Source organism: Citrus sinensis, chromosome 1 (assembly GCF_022201045.2).
Source record: "Citrus sinensis cultivar Valencia sweet orange chromosome 1, DVS_A1.0, whole genome shotgun sequence".
Taxonomy (NCBI): Eukaryota; Viridiplantae; Streptophyta; class Magnoliopsida; order Sapindales; family Rutaceae; genus Citrus; species Citrus sinensis.
In genome coordinates this window covers 15,864,737-15,887,202 of record NC_068556.1, presented here as the reverse complement: position 1 = coordinate 15,887,202, position 22,466 = coordinate 15,864,737, and the positions used below count along the sequence as shown (strand labels likewise).

Below are 22,466 nucleotides of genomic sequence, written 5' to 3'. Positions count from 1 at the left end.
AATCGATTTATTAGTATATAGCGACAACTTTAATAGGTATATTAGTGGGCAGTAGCACATCATGTCCAAACCAATGACGAATGTCAATATGGTGTGTATTTTATTGTATTTTACAGACACAATCAAATGTGTCTTTTTATTGTACATTTTTCAATTTCATATATAACGAACATGATACATTTACGAGAATTTTTTATATATAGGTATCTATCCCTATTAACCTGGACCGCAAGCTTTGGGTACTAGCCCAAATAGACTTTCGTAAGAACAAAGTCTAGATTTATTACTCATTACTGGCATTTCGAGACGATAAAAAATACAAGTTCAAGTTCAAGCTCAAGCCGTTTAAAGTTATCTTCCCTTGATGGTTGGAATATGTTAGATTCTACAACATCCGAACTAAGTTGCGGAGTGCCAACCCCTTGAAAGTTGTTGTAGTTAAGGGTGTGCCACAACAAGAACCCGGTACTGGTGATTACGGTGTTTTTTTGTTGATGTTGACAATGTATTTAATGTTCAGTCTTAAATTAGATTTTAACAGTAATCATAGGGAGTACCTTAGAAAGAAGATTGCAGTTGACATATTTAATGACGATATTGTATTGTAAACCGTTGTAGTAATTCGAATGTCGAAACAAGGATTATTCATTTTTTCTAACTTGCATACTTAAGTTTATATAATTTTAATACTCACATTTTAATATAAAGTAAAAAAATGATATATAAGTGTACAATACACAAAAAAATAACAATTGTTTTAACATAATTACTTGAAACAATACAACTAACTTCCACTTGAAGCAATGTGATTCTTATATCGCTTACGGTTATCTCCCGGTTCATTACACTGTCCGCATCTAACAGTCCTTCGGTTAACGTCCTCACCAGCCGAGGGTATTCTGAGCTCTTTACGACAACCAGGTGGTGGTGCCTCAACAGGTGGATAAACACGCATCTCTTAAATTTCATCTAGAACTTCCCAATTAGCCACGTTGCCAACTGGCTCCACTGGTTGTACATAATCCATCGCCAACGATTCCTTGGAGTAAAAGTCTGAACAAAAGTTTATGTAATCTACTCGGACAGTCAGACAAGCTGCAATTGCATGAGCACAGACAAGCTGATCAAACTGAAATTCTCTATAGGAGCAAGTTTTCTTTTGGATGTCAGCTAAGCCTTCTTTAATCCCACCACCTACAACTTGAAATTGATGCAAAGACACTGGGCGAACGATTATTCTTTCAGCCATAATTCTCCTCATAGTGACTATTTCATCCATTCATGTTGTTAGTTGAGTGATCATTGATTCAGCCACAAATTTTCTATCATAAAACCATTGCTACAATGTTTTTCTAAAGTGATCAACAAGATGAGTAATAGGAAATTTTTGCAGTTCCATCATGAAAGAATTAACACTCTCCGCAATGTTGGTGGTAAGTATACTGTACCTCCTACCTTCAAAACTGAGAGCTTGCCCAATTACACGTACTCACATTGTTCTCTAAGTAATCAGCCACACCCAAGTGGAGCATCCACGGCCCTTTAAGTTGTTTTTTAAATTCTTTGTGTCTATATGCTTTTGCTGCATTAATAAAGGCAGACTCAAATTCATCCCAAAGAGCTTTGGACATCCTGAACTTTGACTCAATGTGAAATACTCTCAGAACGGCTCTCTTTATGGCAATGCATCGATCAGAAATAATTACCAACTCTGGTCTATCGCCAATCACTCCATGTGACTTCATCATAAATCATTCCCAAGCATCATTGTTTTCTAAATCCATGACCCCAATGGCTAACGAATACATTTGATTGTTACTATCCAGACATGTTCCCACGAACATGCTTCCACGATATAGTCCCTTTAAATGAGTATCATCCACAGCAATAACAGGCCGAATATACTACGTAAAATCCTTGATGGAAGATCCAAGTGCTACAAAGTAATATGAGAAATTACCATTTCGATCCCGCTAGAGGTGAGTGACTGTACCCTCATTCACTTTAGTCAATACGTGAGAGTATTTAGAGAGCAAGTTGTATGATTCTATAGTGTTCCCTTGAACTATTTCAAGACCAACTTCTCTAGGCCGATATGCCTACTGGTATGTTAACTGCACACAGTATTCCTATAGCATATCTGCTTTGATGTCATTCAAAGTGTATATCTTTTTTTCTTGAATATACTTATCTGCGATAATATGACCGACAACTCAGATCCTTACTTGATGACGACCATCAATCAATACCTCATTATGACAAGTGTGTACATTGTCAATTCTCCTCACCACCCAAGGACTATTATGCTTGTTTGAACTTATAATTGCTCGAATACGTCATTTACATGATTCCGAACAACAGTGAGTCTCGAAAGGTGTCATTGTAGACCGTGCAATCTTGAAATCAAACTTATCCCTAAAGGCAACATTGTGCTGTTGTAATAATAACTCATTCTTCTCAGCGAATAGCTTACCTACACTGATATCATCTGAGTCAGAACTGAAAGCTTGGAGCAATCACGTTCGAAGGCAAAATTAGAGCAAGACTTGTAAGGGGGTCAATCCTCCTTCTTGAACCGGCCATTAGAGGAATAGATCGATTGTCTCTGTTATTCACAGGAATATCATCTTCACGCTCATCCTCAGTGGCGGACCTTTGTCTGGGCTAGACTGGGTTGTAACCTGGTCTAGCCCCAAAAAAAAATTAAAAAGTTATTCAAAAATTACAGAATTACCATTAAATACATAAAATAATATTTACTTTTACTTAGTCCTCTTTACCTTTCCCTATTTCTCCCTTTTGCATCCATCCCGCAGCAACAATAAAATCCCTCACTCCCGCAGCAACAATAAAATCCGTCACTCCCTTTGCTTCACTTCTTTTCGGCTCAAGCACTTTCCATTCAATTTTTAATTGGTAAAAATCATATCCTATTTTAATTTATGACAGTTCCCTCCCTCATTTACAAGTATAGATTAATTTATTACAACCCTCTCTCTCTCTCTCTCTATATATATATATATATATATATATATATATATAGGGTTCAAGGAAATTTTTCTGGTTGCAGAATAGTTCCTTACCTTCACGATTAATTTTCCTTTCTTCACTAAAGAAAAACAATCGATGTAAGCATTTTATTTTACGTATTAAAGCAGTTGTAAATTTTATTTAGTGGCATTTGGAGTTAGGATTTGGGGTATTGGGCCAAAGAAGTTCCACCATTGTTGAAACCAATTTGGGAGGCTTTGGACGGTTATTTTGAATTTGAATATTGTTAAAGCTTGTTCTATTTATCAGAATCAAATCAATAATCTTCTCAGATCAAGACAAAGTGATTTAATGTTTTGCTTGTTCTGTTTATCAGAATCAAATCAATAATCTACTTAGATCAAGACAAGTGATTTAATGTTTTTACAAAATGATTTAAGTTTAAAAAGAATCGAAAGCCAATTACAAAATGATTACATACAAAAGCAAATTTCTGATTTCAAAGCTCTCATTGAAAAAGAAATAAGCCAATAAAATCCATTGGGAATTAGCCCTTCCCACTGTCAAGTCTCCACCTGATTTGACCATAGACAACAGGCCTAGTGCATTAAATCAGTCTCGATATAATGCATCCTCTGTCTATGAGTGGAATATAGATAGAATGTCCGAGTATAACATCCTAGGATTGTTGCAACAGATGACCATGGCAGCCAATGCCTATAAACTAGAACGTGCGGGATATTGATCTGTTCTAAGTCAGATCTGGTTCCAAAGGTAGACTTTGCTCTGCATCGATCTAGATACAACGCCAAGTACCTTTATTGAAACCTGACCAACCGCGTGACCTCGTGGCGAGAAGCTGTTGCATAACTTTAAAATACTCTTCTTCAGTTTTGGCACTGGCTAAAAGAGATTGGGCTTTGGATTTTTGGGTTAGAAAAGTTTGTTGGGCTTTGGAGTGCTTAATGGTTGGTTCAAGAAATCCTTTGGCAGAGAGCCAATTTCGAATTAAGGTGTCAGTCAATTTAGACTGTTCATCGAATTTTGACCACCATTTTACTTTAAATGTTCTTTGCAAAATAAGTTGGGTGTCTTGGGCAAGAAGTTTGAGATTCCACATGCATACCCATGGAAGGAAGAAATTTGTACAGAAGCAAAGAAAATGAGGAAATCTTTTCTCTGATTCAGAAGGGGCATAATGAGCTTTGAAGAGGTTTAAGCAATGAGTGGCATTTGGAGTTAAGATTTGGGGTATTGGGCCAAAGAAGTTCCACCATTGTTGAAACCAATTTGGGAGGCTTTGGACGGTTATTTTTTAATTGAAGAAAAATAACCATGAATGAGATTTCTTTGGATTTTGGATAAAGAATGTGTTAAACCAAGCTTGTTGATAATCCCAATAGGAAAAAGTCAAGCAATGTGGTAAACGCATTTGGAAATTTGGAGGGAAAGATTTAAATTTGTGGAGTTGGTCGCCCCACTGGTTTGGGCTCAAGACTTTTAGGATAGTGGCCGTGGAATAGGCCGGCTCAGAATGGGAGTCACTAGATAAAAATGTTTGAATTTAACTGACTCAGTGGCTTCCAAAATGCTTTGGTAATAAGGCTGGGGTTTTGTTAAATCCCATGGTTTAAAAAATCAGCCTTTAGGGAAAAACTTTGTAAGTGTCTGAAATGGGTCAGTATGGTAAAACCTATCTTCGATAGTTAAAATGTTTTGGAAATGGGCTTTATCAAACCAAACCGAGGTTTTCTTTGTTGGTTGTGAAAGAATAATTTGTGATGATGAACTATCACCAGAAACAATAATATTTTGAGAGGATTTTGTAATTTCTTTAGGGCTTTCTTTTTCAGAGATCTCTTTTGGAGATTCCTGGCTTTGGGGGAAGCTTTGTAACGCAAGTATAAGCTCAGGAGATTTGGAGATGGATTTCATCCATTGGTTAACTTGGTCTTGGGTAGAAAGGGCTTTAGATTTTGCCTCCTCATCTTCGATCATGTCAATCCAAGACTTGATTGGCATGGCAAAGGAGAGTAGTTTTTCTTTAGGAGGAGAGAATTGGGGTTCTCTAGTAGTAGCTTTAGATTCAATGTCTTTGGCAATGCCTTTTCCTTTGTTGCTTCTTTTTGGCGGCATTATCTGTTTTGAATAAATTCCTGAGTTAGAAAATCAGGAATAGAATTTTTATCACCTTTAATAAATTCAATATCAAAATAAAAAACACTTAAAATAGCTTGCCATCGTGCAAAAATTTGTTTGATGTAATGTTTTGAACATCCTTTTATAAAACATGTTTTGCAGCTTTGCAATCAATTCTAAGTAAAAATTTTTGATTTAATAAGTCACTTTGAAATTTGGAAATGCATAAAACAATTGAAAGAATTTCTTTTTTGATAGTAGAATAATTCTTTTGGCATTCATTCCAATGTGCAGAAACATATTGGACTATCTGTTCTTTATCATTATCTACTTGCTTTAATATGCCTCCATAACCTAAAACAGATGCATCAGTTTCAACTATTTTAGGTAATGCAGGATTAGCGAGATATAAACACGGAATACTTTTAACAGAATTCTTTATGAGTTTAACAGTCCTAGTATGCTCATCAGTCCATGCAACAGGATTCTTCTTTAATCTATCATGCAAAGGTTTAGACATCCTATTCATATTTGGACAAAAATCAAGTACATAATTTAAACTTCCTAGAAACCTCTGTAATTGAGTCTTATCTAGGATTTTGTCTGGGATTTTGTCTGCGAAAACAAGGGAGCGCTCAATAGGAGTAATGGTTCCTTTGGAAATATTGTGACCTAGGAACCTGATTTTTGTTTGGAACAAAGAGACCTTAGAACTAGAGATTGCTAAGCCAGCTTTTCTGGTAGCAAAGTAAAAAGTCTTTAAATGTTTAAAATGTTGGTCGATGGTTTGAGAAAAAATTAAAACATCATCTATGTAAACAATGCAAAATTCAGAAAAATGGTTATAAATATCATTCATGATTCTTTGAAATTCCGAAGGTGCATTCTTTAAACCAAAGGACATGACTGTCCATTCGTACTGTCCGAATGGAACAGTAAAAGCAGTTTTATAACGGTCTTTAGGATGGATTTGAATTTGCCAAAAACCCGACTTCATGTCAAATTTTGAAAATATGAAAGCAGAATGGAGTTTTTGAAGCAAATCCTTTTTATTAAGTATTGGGTATCTAATCCATTTCAATGCTTTATTAAGGGGTTTATAATTTATAACAAGTCTTGTTGTTCCCCTTTCAATTTCAGAATTCTTGTTTACATAAAAGGCAGCACAAGACCATGGGGATCTAGATTTTACAATGAGTCCTTTAGACTCTAAATCTTTGATTTCACTTTTGTAATTTTGTTCTAAATCCATGTTCATTTGAATCGGACGGGCTTTAGTGGGAATCTGTCTTTCATCAAAAGAATTTTCATAAGGTAAATCTACCAAGTGTTGTTTTCTATTCCAAAAAGCAGATGGTAGATCAGCACATATTTCTTTTTTAATGAGAGCTTTGAAATCAGAAATTTTCTTTTGTATGAAATCATTTTGTAATTGGCTTTTGATTCTTTTTAAACTTAAATCCTTTTGTAAAAACATTAAATCACTTTGTCTTGATCTGAGAAGATTATTGATTTGATTCTGATAAACAGAACAAGCTTTAACAATATTCAAATTCCTTGTTTTTGGCTTTTCAATAAATGGGAAAATAATTTTTTTGCTTTTTGCTTTGAAAGATATACTATCGTAATTGACAGTATAGGGAGTAATAAGATTTATAAAAGGGGTTCCTAAAATGACAGCATGGTGTATGTCATTTGTAAGACCAAAAGAAGTTCTAAACTCAAAATCATTATTATGAATTGAAGCTTCGACTTTAGAATTAACTTTAAGTTTTGAATTGTTGGCGGCAGAAAGCCTTTCTTTTGTTTTCTCATGAAATCTTTTGGGGACAATGTCCTCTCTTATGCAATTCAAATCGGCACCAGTGTCAAAAAGGGCAATGGCGTCAATTGCAAAATCATTAGAAAAAATTAGGGTAATTTTAATTAAATATTTTCTCGTAGTGATTTGCTTTAAAACAAATAGAAAATCGTTGGGTACAGACTCAATGTTCTCTAGATTTTGATCATTTTTATCGTCATTATCAGAATTGGATTCATTAACCGAATTATCCTGTAATTGCTGTTGTAAAAGAAGTTGGATAGTTTCAGAATCACTTTTTTGTTTCTCTTTTAATTCTTTAATCTCAGATTTGATTTCTTTAATCTCTTTTTGAAGATCTTGTATGTTAGGGGCAGTTTTCTTTATTTTCTTTTTATCCAAAATTTCAGTAAGATCATATGAACTCTTTTTAACGATTGGAATTTTAGAAGTCTCAGCTTTATTAAAATCCAGAGTTTTCAAAAGCTTATCAAGATATTCTTTTTGAAGATTTGGATCAGAAATATGCTTTACGAGTTCAAGAAATGTTTCTTGATCTTTAGTCAAAACATTGATTTTCTTTAAATAAGAATCTGTTTCAGAATCACTACTGCTATATGCAGAGGTATCTGAGTCAATAAGCTCATCGACCTGAAGGGGGTCACTATCTCCCGACATGGAAAACTCAGAGTCAGAGGACTCTATAAGAAGAGGGGCAATTTTGGAGAGGATTTCTTCATCAAAGCCAAGTTCATGAAGCCTTCGATTCGTTCTGCAATACTTTACAGTATGGCCTTTTATACCACACTTATGGCATATGGCTTCTTTGTAGTTGAAAGGGGCTTTGTGTTTAGGTTTAAATTCCTTTTTCTTAGAGAAGTTGGGCTTCTTGTAAGGCCGCTGGGTTTTCTTATAAGAAGATTCTCTAAATTTCTAGAATGGCTTTCTATAGCTTTTGGATTTGTAATGTCTCTTGTAAGGTTTGGAAGAACACTCACCATTACAATCTTTGGAAATGGTGGTTTTAAAGGGGTCATAATTGAATTATTTACAGAAACTGCCTAATTCTTGCTTAGATTTCCTAAGCTCCCATTTAAGTCGTTTCTGTAATTTCAAATCTTGACAGATCTTTAAACCTTCTTTGTTGATGAAACTGACTAACTCACCATAAGTGAGTTCATCATAAGGGATGCGGTTATCATAAAGGGCTTTAATGGAATTCCTAACCTTTTCACCTAGAAGAGTAGGCAATCCTGCTAAGAACTTCTCTTTCCAGATTATATGATTTGCATCATCTCTGAGAAAGAGTCTGGTGAAGAAGGTGGTTTTGTAATCTTGGAATTCGCTAAGTTTCCTACATCTCAAATTATGTAGTAACTCAGCATTTTTGTCTCTAAGGCGGGAAGGATCACCTATGAAATGGAGGGATATGGTTAGAATCAGGGTAGCTACAGCATCCTGAATTGGATTAGTAAACTCATCAAGAATGGGGGCTCTATTCTCGTCAATTTGGATGGCATTAAGGATATCTAATTGTTGCTGCTTAGTGAGAAGATGATCCCACCAACCTTTAAGTTGACCAGTAAAACCAGCAATGAGAATTTCTGCAATGGCTTTGTTAGAAGTTCCTGATTGGGTTTTATAGGCATTGGCTGCCATGGTCATCTGTTGCAACAATCCTAGGATGTTATACTTGGACATTCCATCTATATTCCACTCATAGACAGAGGATGCATTATATAGAGACTGATTTAATGCACTAGGCCTGTTGTCTATGGTCAAATCAGGTGGAGACTTGACAGTGGGAAGGGCTAATTCTCAATGGATTTTATTGGTTTTAGGGGTAGGTTCTTCTTTAAAGGCTTCTAGATCAGAAGAGGCTATAGACATTTGTTCATGTTCCAATACTCCAATCTTGCTAGATTGGGGAGTATCAGGGGCTATTTGAACTTTGCTAGATGAGGAAGAAGCAGCTTCTATCCTATCTAGTTGTTCTCTAATGGCTTTAGCAAAATCTGATTTTGACTCCTGAACAAGCTTTTGACTAGTTTTTGAAACCTGAAAAGATTTGAAAATAGGTTCTTTAAGCTTTTTGTCAGAATCTGATTTTGATGAAACAGGAGAAACGGAGGAAATGACAATAGTAGTCTTTTGGAATTGGTTTTCTATTCGGGCCAATTGCTTTCCAATTGTATTTAAGTTAGTATTACAGAAATTATTCTGTTGAATAATACTACTTAAATTCGCATCAGAATCATTTGGCTTTGGAATTTTGTAAGGTGAGGCTCTAATCTGGACAGGAGGTTCACCGTGATCGACGGTTAAACTCCGAAGAGGTGGATGCTCAGATTCTATGGTTCTATCACTATCAGAAAGTTTCCACTCAGGAATTTTCTTTCTAATAGTAATAGGGTTTGACTCTTTAAAAGGATATAAAATATTGTTCTCAGAAGAATATATCTCGAACCAATCAAAAAACAATATATGAACTTGATGTAGGTTTACAAATTCATAATAAACTTGTTGGATTTCTTTTCTTTGATTTAGAAAGTGTTTAAAAAACCAAGTTATATATATATATATATCTCGTTTACAGGCATGGGTGAAATCAAAACATCTTTTCTATGATTCTCTTTCTTGCAATAATTAGGTATAAAGTATAAACAATTAAACAAATATCAACAATTGAGATTTGGGTAATAATTTTTTGGTGATTGTTGATTTATTAATTACTATATAATTCTAATTGATGGTTGGCATCTCTATATTAGAATGAGTAGATAATAAATTCTCTAATAAATAAATAAATTTGTTTATTGAACTTCCTCATTTGATTAAATTAACTCAAATCTCACTGTTTATCTATTAAATTTTTTTTCTTATTATTCTAATATTTTACAATATGTTTTTAAAAAATTTGATAGGTGTGGGTATTTTTATTAACCATAGACTTGTATGAGCTTTTAATATTGATTTTTTTTATCTTGAGACTTTAAATATATTTAAAATTAGTAGAATGTATAGCTTATAACACTTTTAATGATTTCTTGATTCTTACACAATTACATGTTGTTATAGGTTATAATGTCAAGTAACAAATCCAAACCGAGGAAAACTCTATTTTCATACTAAAGTAAATGACGGCCAATCATCAAATGGGACAAGTTCTATGTGCAACATTGATGCCTCAAGTTCTCCACCTAAGTCTCAAAGAGTCGAATTTGAGAAAGTTGATACTCCATCTACTATTGACACGCCTTATTTAGAATGTGATCCCGGATTGCGTTTTTCAATAAGTGCTTTTCCCTTTGACAAGTGTGGAGATGTACGGATAGCATATATAAATATGGGACCATTTCAACCCAAACTACAAAAGTATCCATCGACTAAATATGGTACGCAAAACCGTCGATTTCGATTTTCTTGATTCTCGAAATTTCCTTGGCTTGAGTATTCTATATCAAAAGACAAAGCATTTTGCTTTCCATGCTATATTTTTCATGATAAGCCATCTAAGAATGAAGCATTTATTATTGATGGGGTTCAAAATTGGAAGTATGTTGGTTGTGAAAAAAGCATGTCCTTTTGCTCACATGAAGGAGGTCATGGTTCTTCTCACAATGATGTCATGTTAAAATGGAGCAATTTAAAGGATCCATCCAAACATATTGATAAGAGAATGAATGCACAATCTTCGCAACAAATTTTGGAGAATAGACTGCAACTTAAAACCTCAATAGTAGCTACCAAATGGTTAGCAAAACAAGCATGAGCTTTTAGAGGTCATGATGAGTCCGTTAATTCTCTTAATCGTGGAAATTTTATTGAATTAATTAAGTCGTTAGCAACAATGAATGAGGAGATTAATAAAGTTGTGTTAGAAAATACTCCTAAAAATGCCCAATACATAGAACCTAAGATTCAAAAGGAGTTATTGAATATTATTGCTAATAAAGTACGGCACAAGATTCGAGAGGAAGTGGGTGATGCTAAATTTTGTATCATAGTTGATGAGGCACTAGATGAATCTCACAAAGAACAAATGGCTATTATTTTAAGATATGTTGATTGTGATGGTTTTATTTGAGAACATTTCTTTGAAGTTGTGAATGTTGATGAAACAAAGGCCTTGACTTTAAAGGATGAGATATGCAATGTGCTTGCTCAGTACAATCTTTTAGTTGAAAATTTAAGAGGTCAAGGGTATGATGGTGCTAGTAATATGACGGGTGAATGGAATGGATTACAATATTTATTTCTAAATGATTGTCCGCATTCTTATTATACACATTGTTTTGCTCATCGACTACAACTTATATTAGTTGCAGTATCTAAAGAAGTGCATGAGGTATGACTATTTTTTACTTAAAATATGCTAGAGAAAAAGAAATTATAGATTTGATAGCTTTAAAAGAGCTTGAGATTGGTACAGGGGCTAATCAAGTTAGAACTTTACAAAGGGCTAGAGATACACGTTGGAGCTCACATTTTACTTCAGTTAGTAGGTTTATTGAGATGTTTGGTGCAACTCTTGAAGTTTTAGGAAAGATGATTAATGATGGATCTAGTCGAGATATGCGTGGGTTAAAGGTGGATATAGGGAGATGAAATCCTTTGAGTTTGTGTTTATTTTGCTTTTATTGAATAAAGTTCTCAGAATTTCTGATAATCTTTGTCGAACATTGCAGACAAAATCATTGGACATCTTGAATGCTTTGAACTATGTCTCAAGTACAAAAAGACTTTTGCAAGAGTTTCGAGATAGTAGATGAGATGATTTTATTAGAAATGTAGTATCTTTCTGTGAAAAATATGACATTACTATGCTTGATATGAGTGATTGTTATATGGAAGGTATAGAGCGTTCTTGTCAGCAAAAAGATTATGTTACAGTTGAACATCATTATCACTTTGATGTATTTAATGCTGTAATAGATTTTCAATTGATGGAGTTAAATAGTAGATTCTCTGAGCAAACTGTGGAACTCCTCACTTTGAGCTCGGCATTGGATCTAGTTGATGGGTTCAAATAATTTTATATAGACAATATTTGTTCTCTTTCTGAGAAATTTTATCCTCATGATTTCACTCCAAATGAGATGCTTGCTCTGAGAAGAGAATTAGAACATTATCAAATTGATGTGCTTTCTCATCCACGGTTTCAACATATGGCTTCCTTTTTTGAGCTATGTCGATGATTTGTTGATTAATAGATTAATTCGTCTAGTCTTGACTCTTCCTATTTCCACGGCCACAACAGAACGTGCATTTTCAGCCGTGAAACTTATCAAGACATCACTTCGTAGTAAGATGGAAAATGAGTTTTTTTTTTCAAATTGTATGGTTATCTATGTTGAAAGAGAAATTACTAATATTGTTGATTGATTCTGTAATGGATGATTTTTATAATTTGAAACCCCGAAAAGTACAACTTCGGTAGAAAATTTGTATTGGGATTGTATTTTTTTATACTACTTTTTTAAAATTATTTTTATTTACAATATGCATTTTACGCGTAAGGCTCTTAATGTCTCTTGTTATTAGGTGTATTTTTTCATCTATATATATGAAATTTCATGTTCACTTGGTATAAATTTTTTATTTTTTTAATTTAGCCCAGGGTACTGCAGAGTTCTGGGTCCGCCCTTGCTCATCCTCCTGCTGAAACGACGGGATATTGGAAGGTTCTATCATCACATGCATTATTGAAATAAGTGGCCTTGATACTATTAGAAGGTTCTGTACAAACATTATCCGCCTCCGCGTTGTTAATGTCATCAACAGGATCATCATTGTTGCGGAAATCATTGTTGTGATACGGAGAATATCGTTGCTCCAACGACGTCGTTAGTGGCAATACCTCTTCTCCAACATCCACTAACATAATGTCGTTGTCATCAATGTTGTCATTATTGTTGTGAAGTGGAGAGCAATATTATTGCAATGGCGTCATCCTTGGTAACACCTCTTCAATATCAGGGGCAGACATATTTGCTCTAAAGGAAGTTTTTATTTCAACGGGTGGCTCAAGATCTTCGCTCGAAACTCGAGGAGATGTGATAACGAATATAGGAATGCATCCATAGTTGGTCACATCGGATGCCATATGCAATATAACCCTTACCATTTCATCATTAAATATGTCCATAGGCAGTGCACATGTACGATAGAATGTGTTACTAGACCTTAAAGTTGTCTTTTATTATGATACTGTAATCATTACGATTTGTTTGTAAGACTTCATATACTCTTGCCAAAAACTAATCGAATAAACAATTTTTTCCAACCAAAAAAATTGTATTTTTACCATTCACATGCTTCATATGCCCATCTCCTGACATCTCTCACCAACCATCATAACACAATTGAAGCACAACTGAATCCATTAAGCCTGAAATTATTTAAAAAAATTAATTACGCACTATGAAACTAATAAAGAGAATAAAATTATATATATAAACATTAAAAAAAATAATTGTATGTTGGTACGACAGGTTTCTTGTTGCACTATCACACTAAGAGTGAGTTACAATGAATCTGCCCCTTAATACGACAGGCTGCCTGTCGCACGATTTTGGTGCGACACGCACGATTGTCGCACGAAGAGGCAGAATCTGCATCTTCATGCGACATAGTGCAATAGGGGCCTGCCACACTAAGAGGCAGATTCAGTGAATCTCACTTTTGGTGCGACGGGCAACCTGTCACATAAATTTAGTGCGACAGGTGCCTGTCGCACCAAGATGCAATCGCACTGAAACTCTCACAAGTTGAGAAAATACCTCGGTGATGCGGATTGGTGTTGGATTGTTGTTGGATCTGGATGGATTATGCTGTATGTGATCGGAGTTCACTTTTACCGTTTGTCATCGGCGTTTTCCATTGCCATTTGCCGTCGCCGGTGATGATTCCAAGGCTGTATTTGGTTTGATAAAGGGGGAGAAGAAAAGTTGCTTTTGATTTGTAAACAAGGGTAATTTGGGGAGAATACCTTGTATTTGGCTAATGTTGATAGGAAAAAGTTTGAAGGGGTAATTGTGAAAATTGTAAAAGTTTTTGAATTATTTTTGTAAATTTCCCAAGTAAAGGCAAACAACGTTTTAAATTACAACATGAAATAGAATGTCAATTAAACGGGATGGTTTTTAACAAGTCTAATCTTAATTAAAGGGTGTTTAAATTAAATAATCTTTTATTTAGTAGTATTTGCTTACTAAAATGCAATAATTATTGGTTTAATTTAAAAGTCTTAGTGGGTAAAATTTTGACTGGGCTTGAGCCATTTATGTTGGGAGGTTGGAAGACCATAATCTTTGTACCCAGGTCAAAATTGAGATTTGGCTTAATAAAAACAAGGGTCACGCATTCTTGTTTCATCACATATTATTTTCACCAAATATGATTGTTGAATCCCATAAACTTTTTAAAGCAGAACTTTGTAAAACCGATATAAAATCTTCAATAAGAATTAAGGGACGGCTAATGTTAACCAATGCAAGGTGTTTGATAAATACTGCAATTTTTTTTATGATTTATCTCAATCAGAATGCTGCCCCAGATCATTCTTCACATTTGGCAAGCGATTTGTAAAGATGTAATATATTATCCGCAACAGGAATAGTCTAGACTCGAGAGCATTAATGGATAGGCACAAGCCAGAATGACGAGAAATGAATATCTGTATCACCAAGGAGAATCCACATTCACCATTGGATCAATTCATTCCAAGACATCAGATTAAGTGAGTGCTAAAAAATGTATCGGATTCTGCTTGAAGAGCAATAAAACTCTTTGTATATTGATCAATTTGTTAAAAATTAATGAAAACGAGTGATGCATTCTTAGTCTTTCAAGTTAGCTGCATTGTTTTCACTTATTTTGATGCCAATTAATTCAGTTGATAGAATTTCTTGAGTGGAAAACAACAGGTTTGGTTCGAAGCCACTTACATGGGTGGGAAGGAAATTGAGTCGCCATTAAACTATAAATTAAAACGCAAAATTTTCAGTCATGAGGCTATAGTTTTTCCAGTAAAGCTTTTAATTTGGAAATTTATCAATTTGGCCATAACATGTACAGATGTGGACAGAACTAGCAAGACAGAGAAGACTTTTAACAGTAATCATCTCTATTTCTTAATCAAAGTCATCAGTAGGGAAAAAAGAAGGGCAAGATCTTATCACTTATTAAAAAATTCGTCGTTACATAAGGTGACATATGTGAACTTATAACCATCGCTGAAAGATAAAATGTTGTGGTACCGAACACCAAAAATCGATTCTTATTTTTTCTTAATGGCCTTAGAGAGGTTGTGAGGGTGTGATTCTGATTTGGTGATTGCAGCTATCCACAGGAAGCTGTTTAGAAGCATCTGCTAAGGCTGCAACTGCTGCCGCTGCTGTCATGGTTTGATACTGGGAAGGCAACGGGGCAGCTTGATGTTGAGTGTAGTAAACTTGTTCATGAGATACAGGATTAGTATACTCATAGCCACAGTTAGCAATAGCAGCAGAAGCAACAGCAATGGACTGTGATGGATGCTGCATTTGAGAATATCCAACAAATTGTTGCTGAATTTGATTAGCAGGAATTTGAGAGTAACCAAGATATTGTTGCTGCATTTCGGGTTTAGGTTGAGTAGCTGTCTTTGTGGGGTAAATTGGCGGAGTCCCCTCTTTGTACACTGCAGTAAGTGGGCGGCTTGAGGCTGCCACATTATTGGCTTCAGCTATGTTTGGTTGCACGGACGCGTATGGCGCCTGAGTTTGGGCAGGGGACATTACATAGACCGGGTATTGTTGATCAATTGGGTGATGGTGAAGGATTTGCTGCTGCGGAGAAGCATACACTGGATAGTAAGATGAAATTGGCACTGGAGTTGTGGCCTGGTGGGGAATGTAATGCATGCTTGCATGAACAAAGTGTTGTTGTTGAGGCTGCTGCTGCTGCTGTTGCTGATCCATTTGAGCAGACGAAAGATACCCGGAATCTTGAGTTTGAGGACTCGGAATTCGAATATTGCTTCCCGTGGTTGGGCTATTGGGACCTCTGTTCTCTCCAGATGCAACACCACCTTGATCTTGTTGGTAACTAGGCTTTGAAAGAGAACTCGCAGCAGATGCAATGCTGCTATCACTGTAAAATTTCATATTTCAAAAAATCACTTCTCTTAAAAATTACAACTCTGATTCGAACTATCAAGATCCAAGAGAAAGAATTATACAAAATGAAGATGTATTACCTGGCAACAGAATCAGGAGAAGGCACATTGTAAGCTGCACAAGCTCTGTATTGCACTGGCTGTAAAGGCAAAGGAGGTTTCCTTAGCCGACCTGCAGGAACGCCGTGATCCGATCTGTCATCATTTGAGAGAACCCTGCTTGTGTTTTCAGTTGGCAGAGCATCAGGAATTGGAGGCACAGCAGTGGCAACACCCGTTGGCATCAGAGGAGGAGCCCCGGAAAAAACAACTACTCCCTCTTCCTGCTGCTGTTGCTTCTGCAAACCGCTATGAGCAAAACTCATCTGCGCAAATTGCTCCTCTATGGCCCCATTCCTCTGATCCTCAACACGAACACGAATAGGTGGCAAGTTTGACATTGAAGGCGACGAGGAAGACGAGCCAAATGAGGAAGAAGTCTCGACCAGAGGTGAATCAGGCAAGGAACATTGCACCTGCTTGTTGTGGTCATGATCGGCCTCTGGTTGAGCGCCCTCCAAATCATTTTCACTATCAAGATTCAGTAAGCATTCCATTGTTGTATCCGAGTGGCCTCTAGGAAGCAACCCGGAACCATTTAGAGCATCTACAAACCATGTTTCAGATTTGGCATCATCAAGAAACGATCCCATTGAAGCTGCGGTTTGAGGCATGTTGAAGAAAAGAAACAAACGGATACGTGATGAAGTTTGCAATGCAGAAGCTGATGTTGCCATTAAACGATCATACTCTTCAATCATGTTTTCAAGATCTTCATCAGTGGTGATGGAAACAAGAGAGTCAAGGTCTTCATTAGGAAGTTGATATTTTAACGTGAAGGACCGGCCATTGACAAGAGAGCGGGAGAGACGGGAGCAGAGGGACGAAAGAGAGGAGTGGCGGTCAACGACAACGAGGCGAGTCTCGCCGGAGACATAGCAGAGGGATTTCTCGTGGGGGCGGGGAATGATGTGGCCACCGTAGCTACACATGAGGCGCAGCTTCGCACCAGGGACTTGCGGTAGTGGGTTGTTGTCATCATAAGTGTCAGCATTGCGGGAGCGGGGGGAGGACTCGACGGAGTCCGGGTAGGTGAGATGGGTACTGGTAGGGGCAGGGGCTTCCACGGTGGCGGTGGTGGTGGAGGTGACGGTGATGGTGGTGGGAGCAGTGGAGAGGGGAGGAAGAGGTGGTGGATCCATGAGGGTTGAGAAACTTTTGAGTTTTGCTTTTGACTTTTGAGTTTGTGTTGTGGCTTTTGGAGTTTATTGGAAGTCATGTCAATAGAATAGTTGATGCTTTTATACTTCTGTTTTCAGAGGAAAAACCACATTGTTGGTAACTTCTCCACTCTCTTCCTTTTTTCAAAGAGGAGTAAAGTGATAGATGATCTCATTACACATGCTCTGAGCTCTTCTGCCTCTACTTGCAGTTTATCTATTTTGCCTCTTTCGTACTATGCGTAAAGGTGTAATTTACGTATATAGATGTGTAAATTCAGCTAAGAGATTAATTTTTTAGGTTGATGACTCCAATTGAGAAAAATGCGTCAAAGCTAGAGTATATTCAAATTATACTATTATTTATTTCTTAGAATATGTATCTTGAGATGACGGTCATGTCAAATTATACGATTATTTACTTTTTTAGATTATATACCTTAAGATAATGGTCATATTAAAGGTTATCTTTTAAGAATATGAAATTACGTTATGAGAGAAAAAAATTATATGGAATGGACGCATCACCTCATCTTGCCGTCCACGTGCTTTTCTTTTCATGAGAAAAAATAAGGGCTAGGAAAATTTCTCCTTATACTTAGTATTTAGTATTCTTTTTTCCATAAAAAAAAAAAGGTGATTTGAGGTTATGGAAGTATTGGAAGTAGAATCCTTAAAAGGTGTTGGACATGCATCTGGACTTTATGGGAAAAGGACTAATCACATGAAGATTCATAAAATCTTGTGCAGAAAATTTTTTGTTTTTCATGAACGAGCGAACTTCACTACAACGCTAGACACATAAAAGCAATCTCGTTTGCAAATTTGCTCTTAATCAAAACGAAACCCAAGAGAGCAACGCTTGCGCTGCTAGTACATAACTGTTCAGGTCCTTTTTTTATTTCTTTAATCCCCATTCCTTACCTCAACCTCGGCGGATAAAGATTCTGTTCAATTCGTTTCAGTTTCGAATCAAATTGAATCATTGATTTTTTTTTTAACTAATAATTTGAATGGAACAGATTTGTAGTTTTCGATTCAGTTCGATTTTTTGAATTTTAAACGATAATTTCTTTTGTATTTTTTAATTCTTATTGTTTTCAATGTTTTCTTATATGAACCGATTGATTTGTTTTGAAACCGAACCGAATCAATCCGTTGGTTCAGTTTGGTTTTTTGAGATAACAGTTTTTTTAACTACCCTTACTCTACCTTTTTTATGCCTTCCATTTCCACCAATTTTGAACAATTTAACATTACAGGATTCACTAATATTATTCATATGAGTATTAATATAAAATAAAATTTACAACGTTCGAAATAAAATCTATATCATAACTGATGCGATGTATGCCGTAAAATGATAATATAAGTTATCACTTGATAAATGTACACATGATAGTGATTAGTGATTAAATGTTATACATTCTCTCTCTCTATATATATATATATAATTATTTATTATCAATTTGGGGACATTCAAAATTTTATTTTAGGCTATCCTGATATTTCTTTTTTTTTTATATAGAATAATATTACTAGATATAAATATTTGTAGTACATACTTTATATCTCGAAAAATGAACATCTAAAGTGTACTTTATAGAAAAGGGCAATCTAAAATCCTAACGTTTAAATTGTCCCAAGGTAGCTATCATCCAATATGAAGAGCTGACAAATCTCACTAGCAAACAAATAAATATTTGCAAATTATTTCAACATTAGAGTTTGATATTCAGAATAATCAAACTTGTTAGCAAGTCACGGAGTACTTAATATTTAATAAAATTAATTTTACAGAACGCGCAAATGTAATAGTTATTGTACAACAAATCTTAATTTTCCACCAATCCAGGGCTGATATGTGACGCCGATTTCAACAAAATGTTTACAAGACATCGACATACCATAAGACCTTTGATTTTAACGTCTGAGCCAATGGTAATTTAGAGATTTTTTTCACAAATAATATATCATGTTATTATTTATCAATTAGACGTTGAAACTTTATAAATTATAAAATTATTTATTTAACCAAATGTGGTGAAATTCGTTTCACTGTGGATGGAGTCGCTTAGGTATTAGTTGGAAAATGTAACATTAAGTAATGTTTTATCATCTAGTGTGGAACACTAGCAAAGTGACAAGAACCCTGTTGGAGTAAGGAACCATGACATATATCTTTAGAATTGATTCCATTTTAAGAGAGTTGAAAAAGGACTGTCTCATTGAAAGGTTCTACACATCTGTCCTTTCTCAATGCATTTCTTTAGATAAAAATTTCATTTTTTCTCTTTTTCTTTTCATATGATAAATTTTTCTCAAAATATAGAGTGTGAATCAAACCCATGTTTAAATTGAAATTGAGATACTGATGCAAGTTCTTCTCGTCGGAAGAAGATACTCATGGTCACTGCTACCCCTAGTAAGGATGTATTGTATCATGAGAAGGTAACCATGCCAAGTATGGGCTCACGCTCTTCGCTGTCCTCGATAGAAAGGGGAAAATCCCCAAATTGCCATAGACAATGCGTCATTGGAGAGGATGAAATGGTTTAGTCTTGCCCTTGTCATTTTGGTCTTTCTAGCGCCTCTGGGTTTGTGCCCATGTCTTCTTGTTTCTTTCGATGTTAAAATGAAGGGATCAATTATTGAGATCTGCTCCCTGCATGTAATGTTATCTGGTAAGCACATGTTGTGTTATATTATTTACAGTTATTTGATTATAATAATATTTGCAGATCTTAAGTTAATGTTGTGCACAATTTACTTGAAAGAACGATTTTAATTTTTTTTAATTTGTATATTTCGTGACAACAGAAGGATCTAACTGTATTTTTTTTCGTATGCACATGATTGATGTACCACTAATTGTCATTTCAATGTAAAATAGAAATAAATGTACACGATCTAGTAGAAAGAATGAGTTTGATAATTGATAAATATCAAATGTACTTAAATTGAAGTTCAAGAAGTACATCGTCCTCATGTTTTTCAAATAATTTTATTTAGTTCGCACTTTAGTTTAAATTTTTAAAGTAGGAGCTGGCTTAAAAATTAAATTTAGATTTGATGAGCGATATATATATATATATATATATATATTGCGATAGGTTCAACTTCAAGAGATACAATTTTATACATAAATTTAAATACAATTTTATGATTATTAGATTAAAGATAATCAATGATTAAGATTAAAAGTGACATGAATTTTTTAATTCAAAAAAATCAACAAACTAATGCAATAGGTCGCCATATAATGATAAATTACTATGCTCATCTTATTATATTATTTCCCTAGTTTTTTTACTGTAAAAACTGCATCATATCTCAATATTGTAATTCACAAGTGCCTTATCCTGGAAATTTTTTGTATACAGCAAAAATTTTATAATTAAGGACAAAACTCAGTTGTTACAAAATAATATTTTAATATTAAAAATGTTGAATTAAAAAAATCCAAAGCACCAAGTACAAAAGGGGGAAAAAACGTATCTAATCAATAAAAGTACGCAAGAAAATGCTATTTATCAGAAAACGTTAAACTTTTCCTCTGGGCTCTATCCCTTCCCTCCGAGGAAGGAAACCCAGATAGGAATCATACAGGGATCTGTACTGGATCCGCATTTGTCACCTACAGGTTGGGTGTAAAATTTCAACCATGAAAAAAAGGGCTCTCTTAAGGAACAAAAAGAGATAGTTGGAGGCTTTAAATAGAGAGGAAGGGTATAAGTGATGAAGAAAAGATAGTCAGTGAGAAGACGATAAGTCCAATTATTACTACAATCAGAGCTTTAAAGAGGGAAACAATGGATGCAGAAGAGCTTATACGCAAGTGTGAAGCCATAACGCTACAATCAGAAGAAGATAATATGATCAGTTTTGGGAGGAACATGAAAGTGAGGGGGGAAAGGCTTGTAGCCCACTGTCTCGTGGGGAAAATCCTTCAAACACGTAGTGTGCCACGGGAGGGACTAAGGGCCGCAATGCAGCAAGCATGGAGAACCACCAAAGAGACGAAAGTGGAGAGTCTAGGAGACAACATATTCCTCTTCAAGTTTGCCTCAAAAAGCGAAAAGAAGAGAATTTTATTTGGGGGTCCATGGCATTTTGATAGGTCTCTAATGGTAGTAATAGAACCAATGGGGATTGGAGATGTGAAAAAGCAAGATTTCACCCACGCCCTTTTCTGGGTGCAAATACACAACATACCCATTATGTGCATGGACAAAGAAATAATCCAAGAAATTGGAGGAAGAATTGGGAAGGTGCAGGAAGTAGAAACAGATGATGCAGGGGAATGCATGGGCTCTTTTGTCCGCGTTAGAATAATGGTGAATGTCACAAGGCCATTGCCAAAAAGACTGCTATTGAAACTGGAAGATGGGGGACAGATTTCATTAAGAATAGCCTACGAAAAACTGCCGGATTTCTGCTTTTGTTGTGGATTAATAGGTCACCAGTTCAGAGAATGTCTTGATTACAAAGGTCAGTCAAAAGATGATCTAACGTATGGAGCCTGGATGCGAGCTCAAACAAGGGCCGAAAGAGCAAGACAGGCAAGAGATAAGGATCACGGGAATGGAGACAAAGAGCCATCAAACACAGCACTTGGAAGCTAGGAACAACAGGAACAAATCCAAAAAAATACGGGTCGGGCCAATCCGGATGAGAGTGGGGGTGGTTCCAAGTCAACCCAAACCAATATGGGGATTAGCTCAAATCCAATGAGAAATAGCCAAGTGGAAGAAATAGGTGGGGGAGCATTAAATGGAGAGAGATTGAAACAGATTGACTGCAACAAGTTTGCAGCTAAAACAGAGGTGCAGCAGTTACATAGAGAAGAGGGCACTGTGGAGGGAAAAACGAAAGAAAATAAGCGGGAAAACAAATTGTTGGTGGCACAAGGAATTATGAACTCAATGGGCCAAGAAGAAAATACCAAAGAAAGAGTTATAGAGGGCCAACAAGAGGGAAGTACGAGCGGAGGTAAAAAAGAGACAAAGAGTCAGTCAAAGGTCAAAGGTCAAAGGAAAGAAATGGAAATTTCAAGCTAGAGAAAGGGCAATGATGGAAATGCAAAACATTGGGCTAGTATCTTTGAAGAGAAGTA

The 22,466-nt window shown here is 35.5% G+C and overlaps 3 protein-coding genes across 3 annotated transcripts; 2 read left to right on the top strand and 1 right to left on the bottom strand.

Annotated features, from left to right (window-relative positions):
• Positions 1-10,781: 10,781 nt before the first annotated feature.
• LOC102613881 (uncharacterized) lies at positions 10,782-11,964 on the top strand. The gene is made up of 5 exons (XM_025100787.1): positions 10,782-10,914; positions 11,035-11,134; positions 11,311-11,521; positions 11,620-11,695; positions 11,786-11,964. The coding sequence occupies exons 1-5, from the start codon at positions 10,782-10,784 to the stop codon at positions 11,962-11,964; spliced, it is 699 nt and encodes a 232-aa protein (XP_024956555.1).
• A 3,074-nt stretch (positions 11,965-15,038) lies between these two features.
• LOC102613585 (uncharacterized) lies at positions 15,039-17,528 on the bottom strand. The gene is made up of 2 exons (XM_006485762.3): positions 16,173-17,528; positions 15,039-16,066 (listed from the first exon to the last, which is right to left on the bottom strand). Exons 1-2 carry the CDS (start codon positions 17,330-17,332, stop codon positions 15,232-15,234), a joined length of 1,995 nt encoding a protein of 664 aa, XP_006485825.1. The 5' UTR covers positions 17,333-17,528; the 3' UTR covers positions 15,039-15,231.
• Positions 17,529-21,162: 3,634 nt separating this feature from the next.
• Positions 21,163-21,975, top strand: LOC102613298 (uncharacterized). The gene has a single exon (XM_006485761.1). It carries the CDS (start codon positions 21,163-21,165, stop codon positions 21,973-21,975), a length of 813 nt encoding a protein of 270 aa, XP_006485824.1.
• Positions 21,976-22,466: the final 491 nt, after the last annotated feature.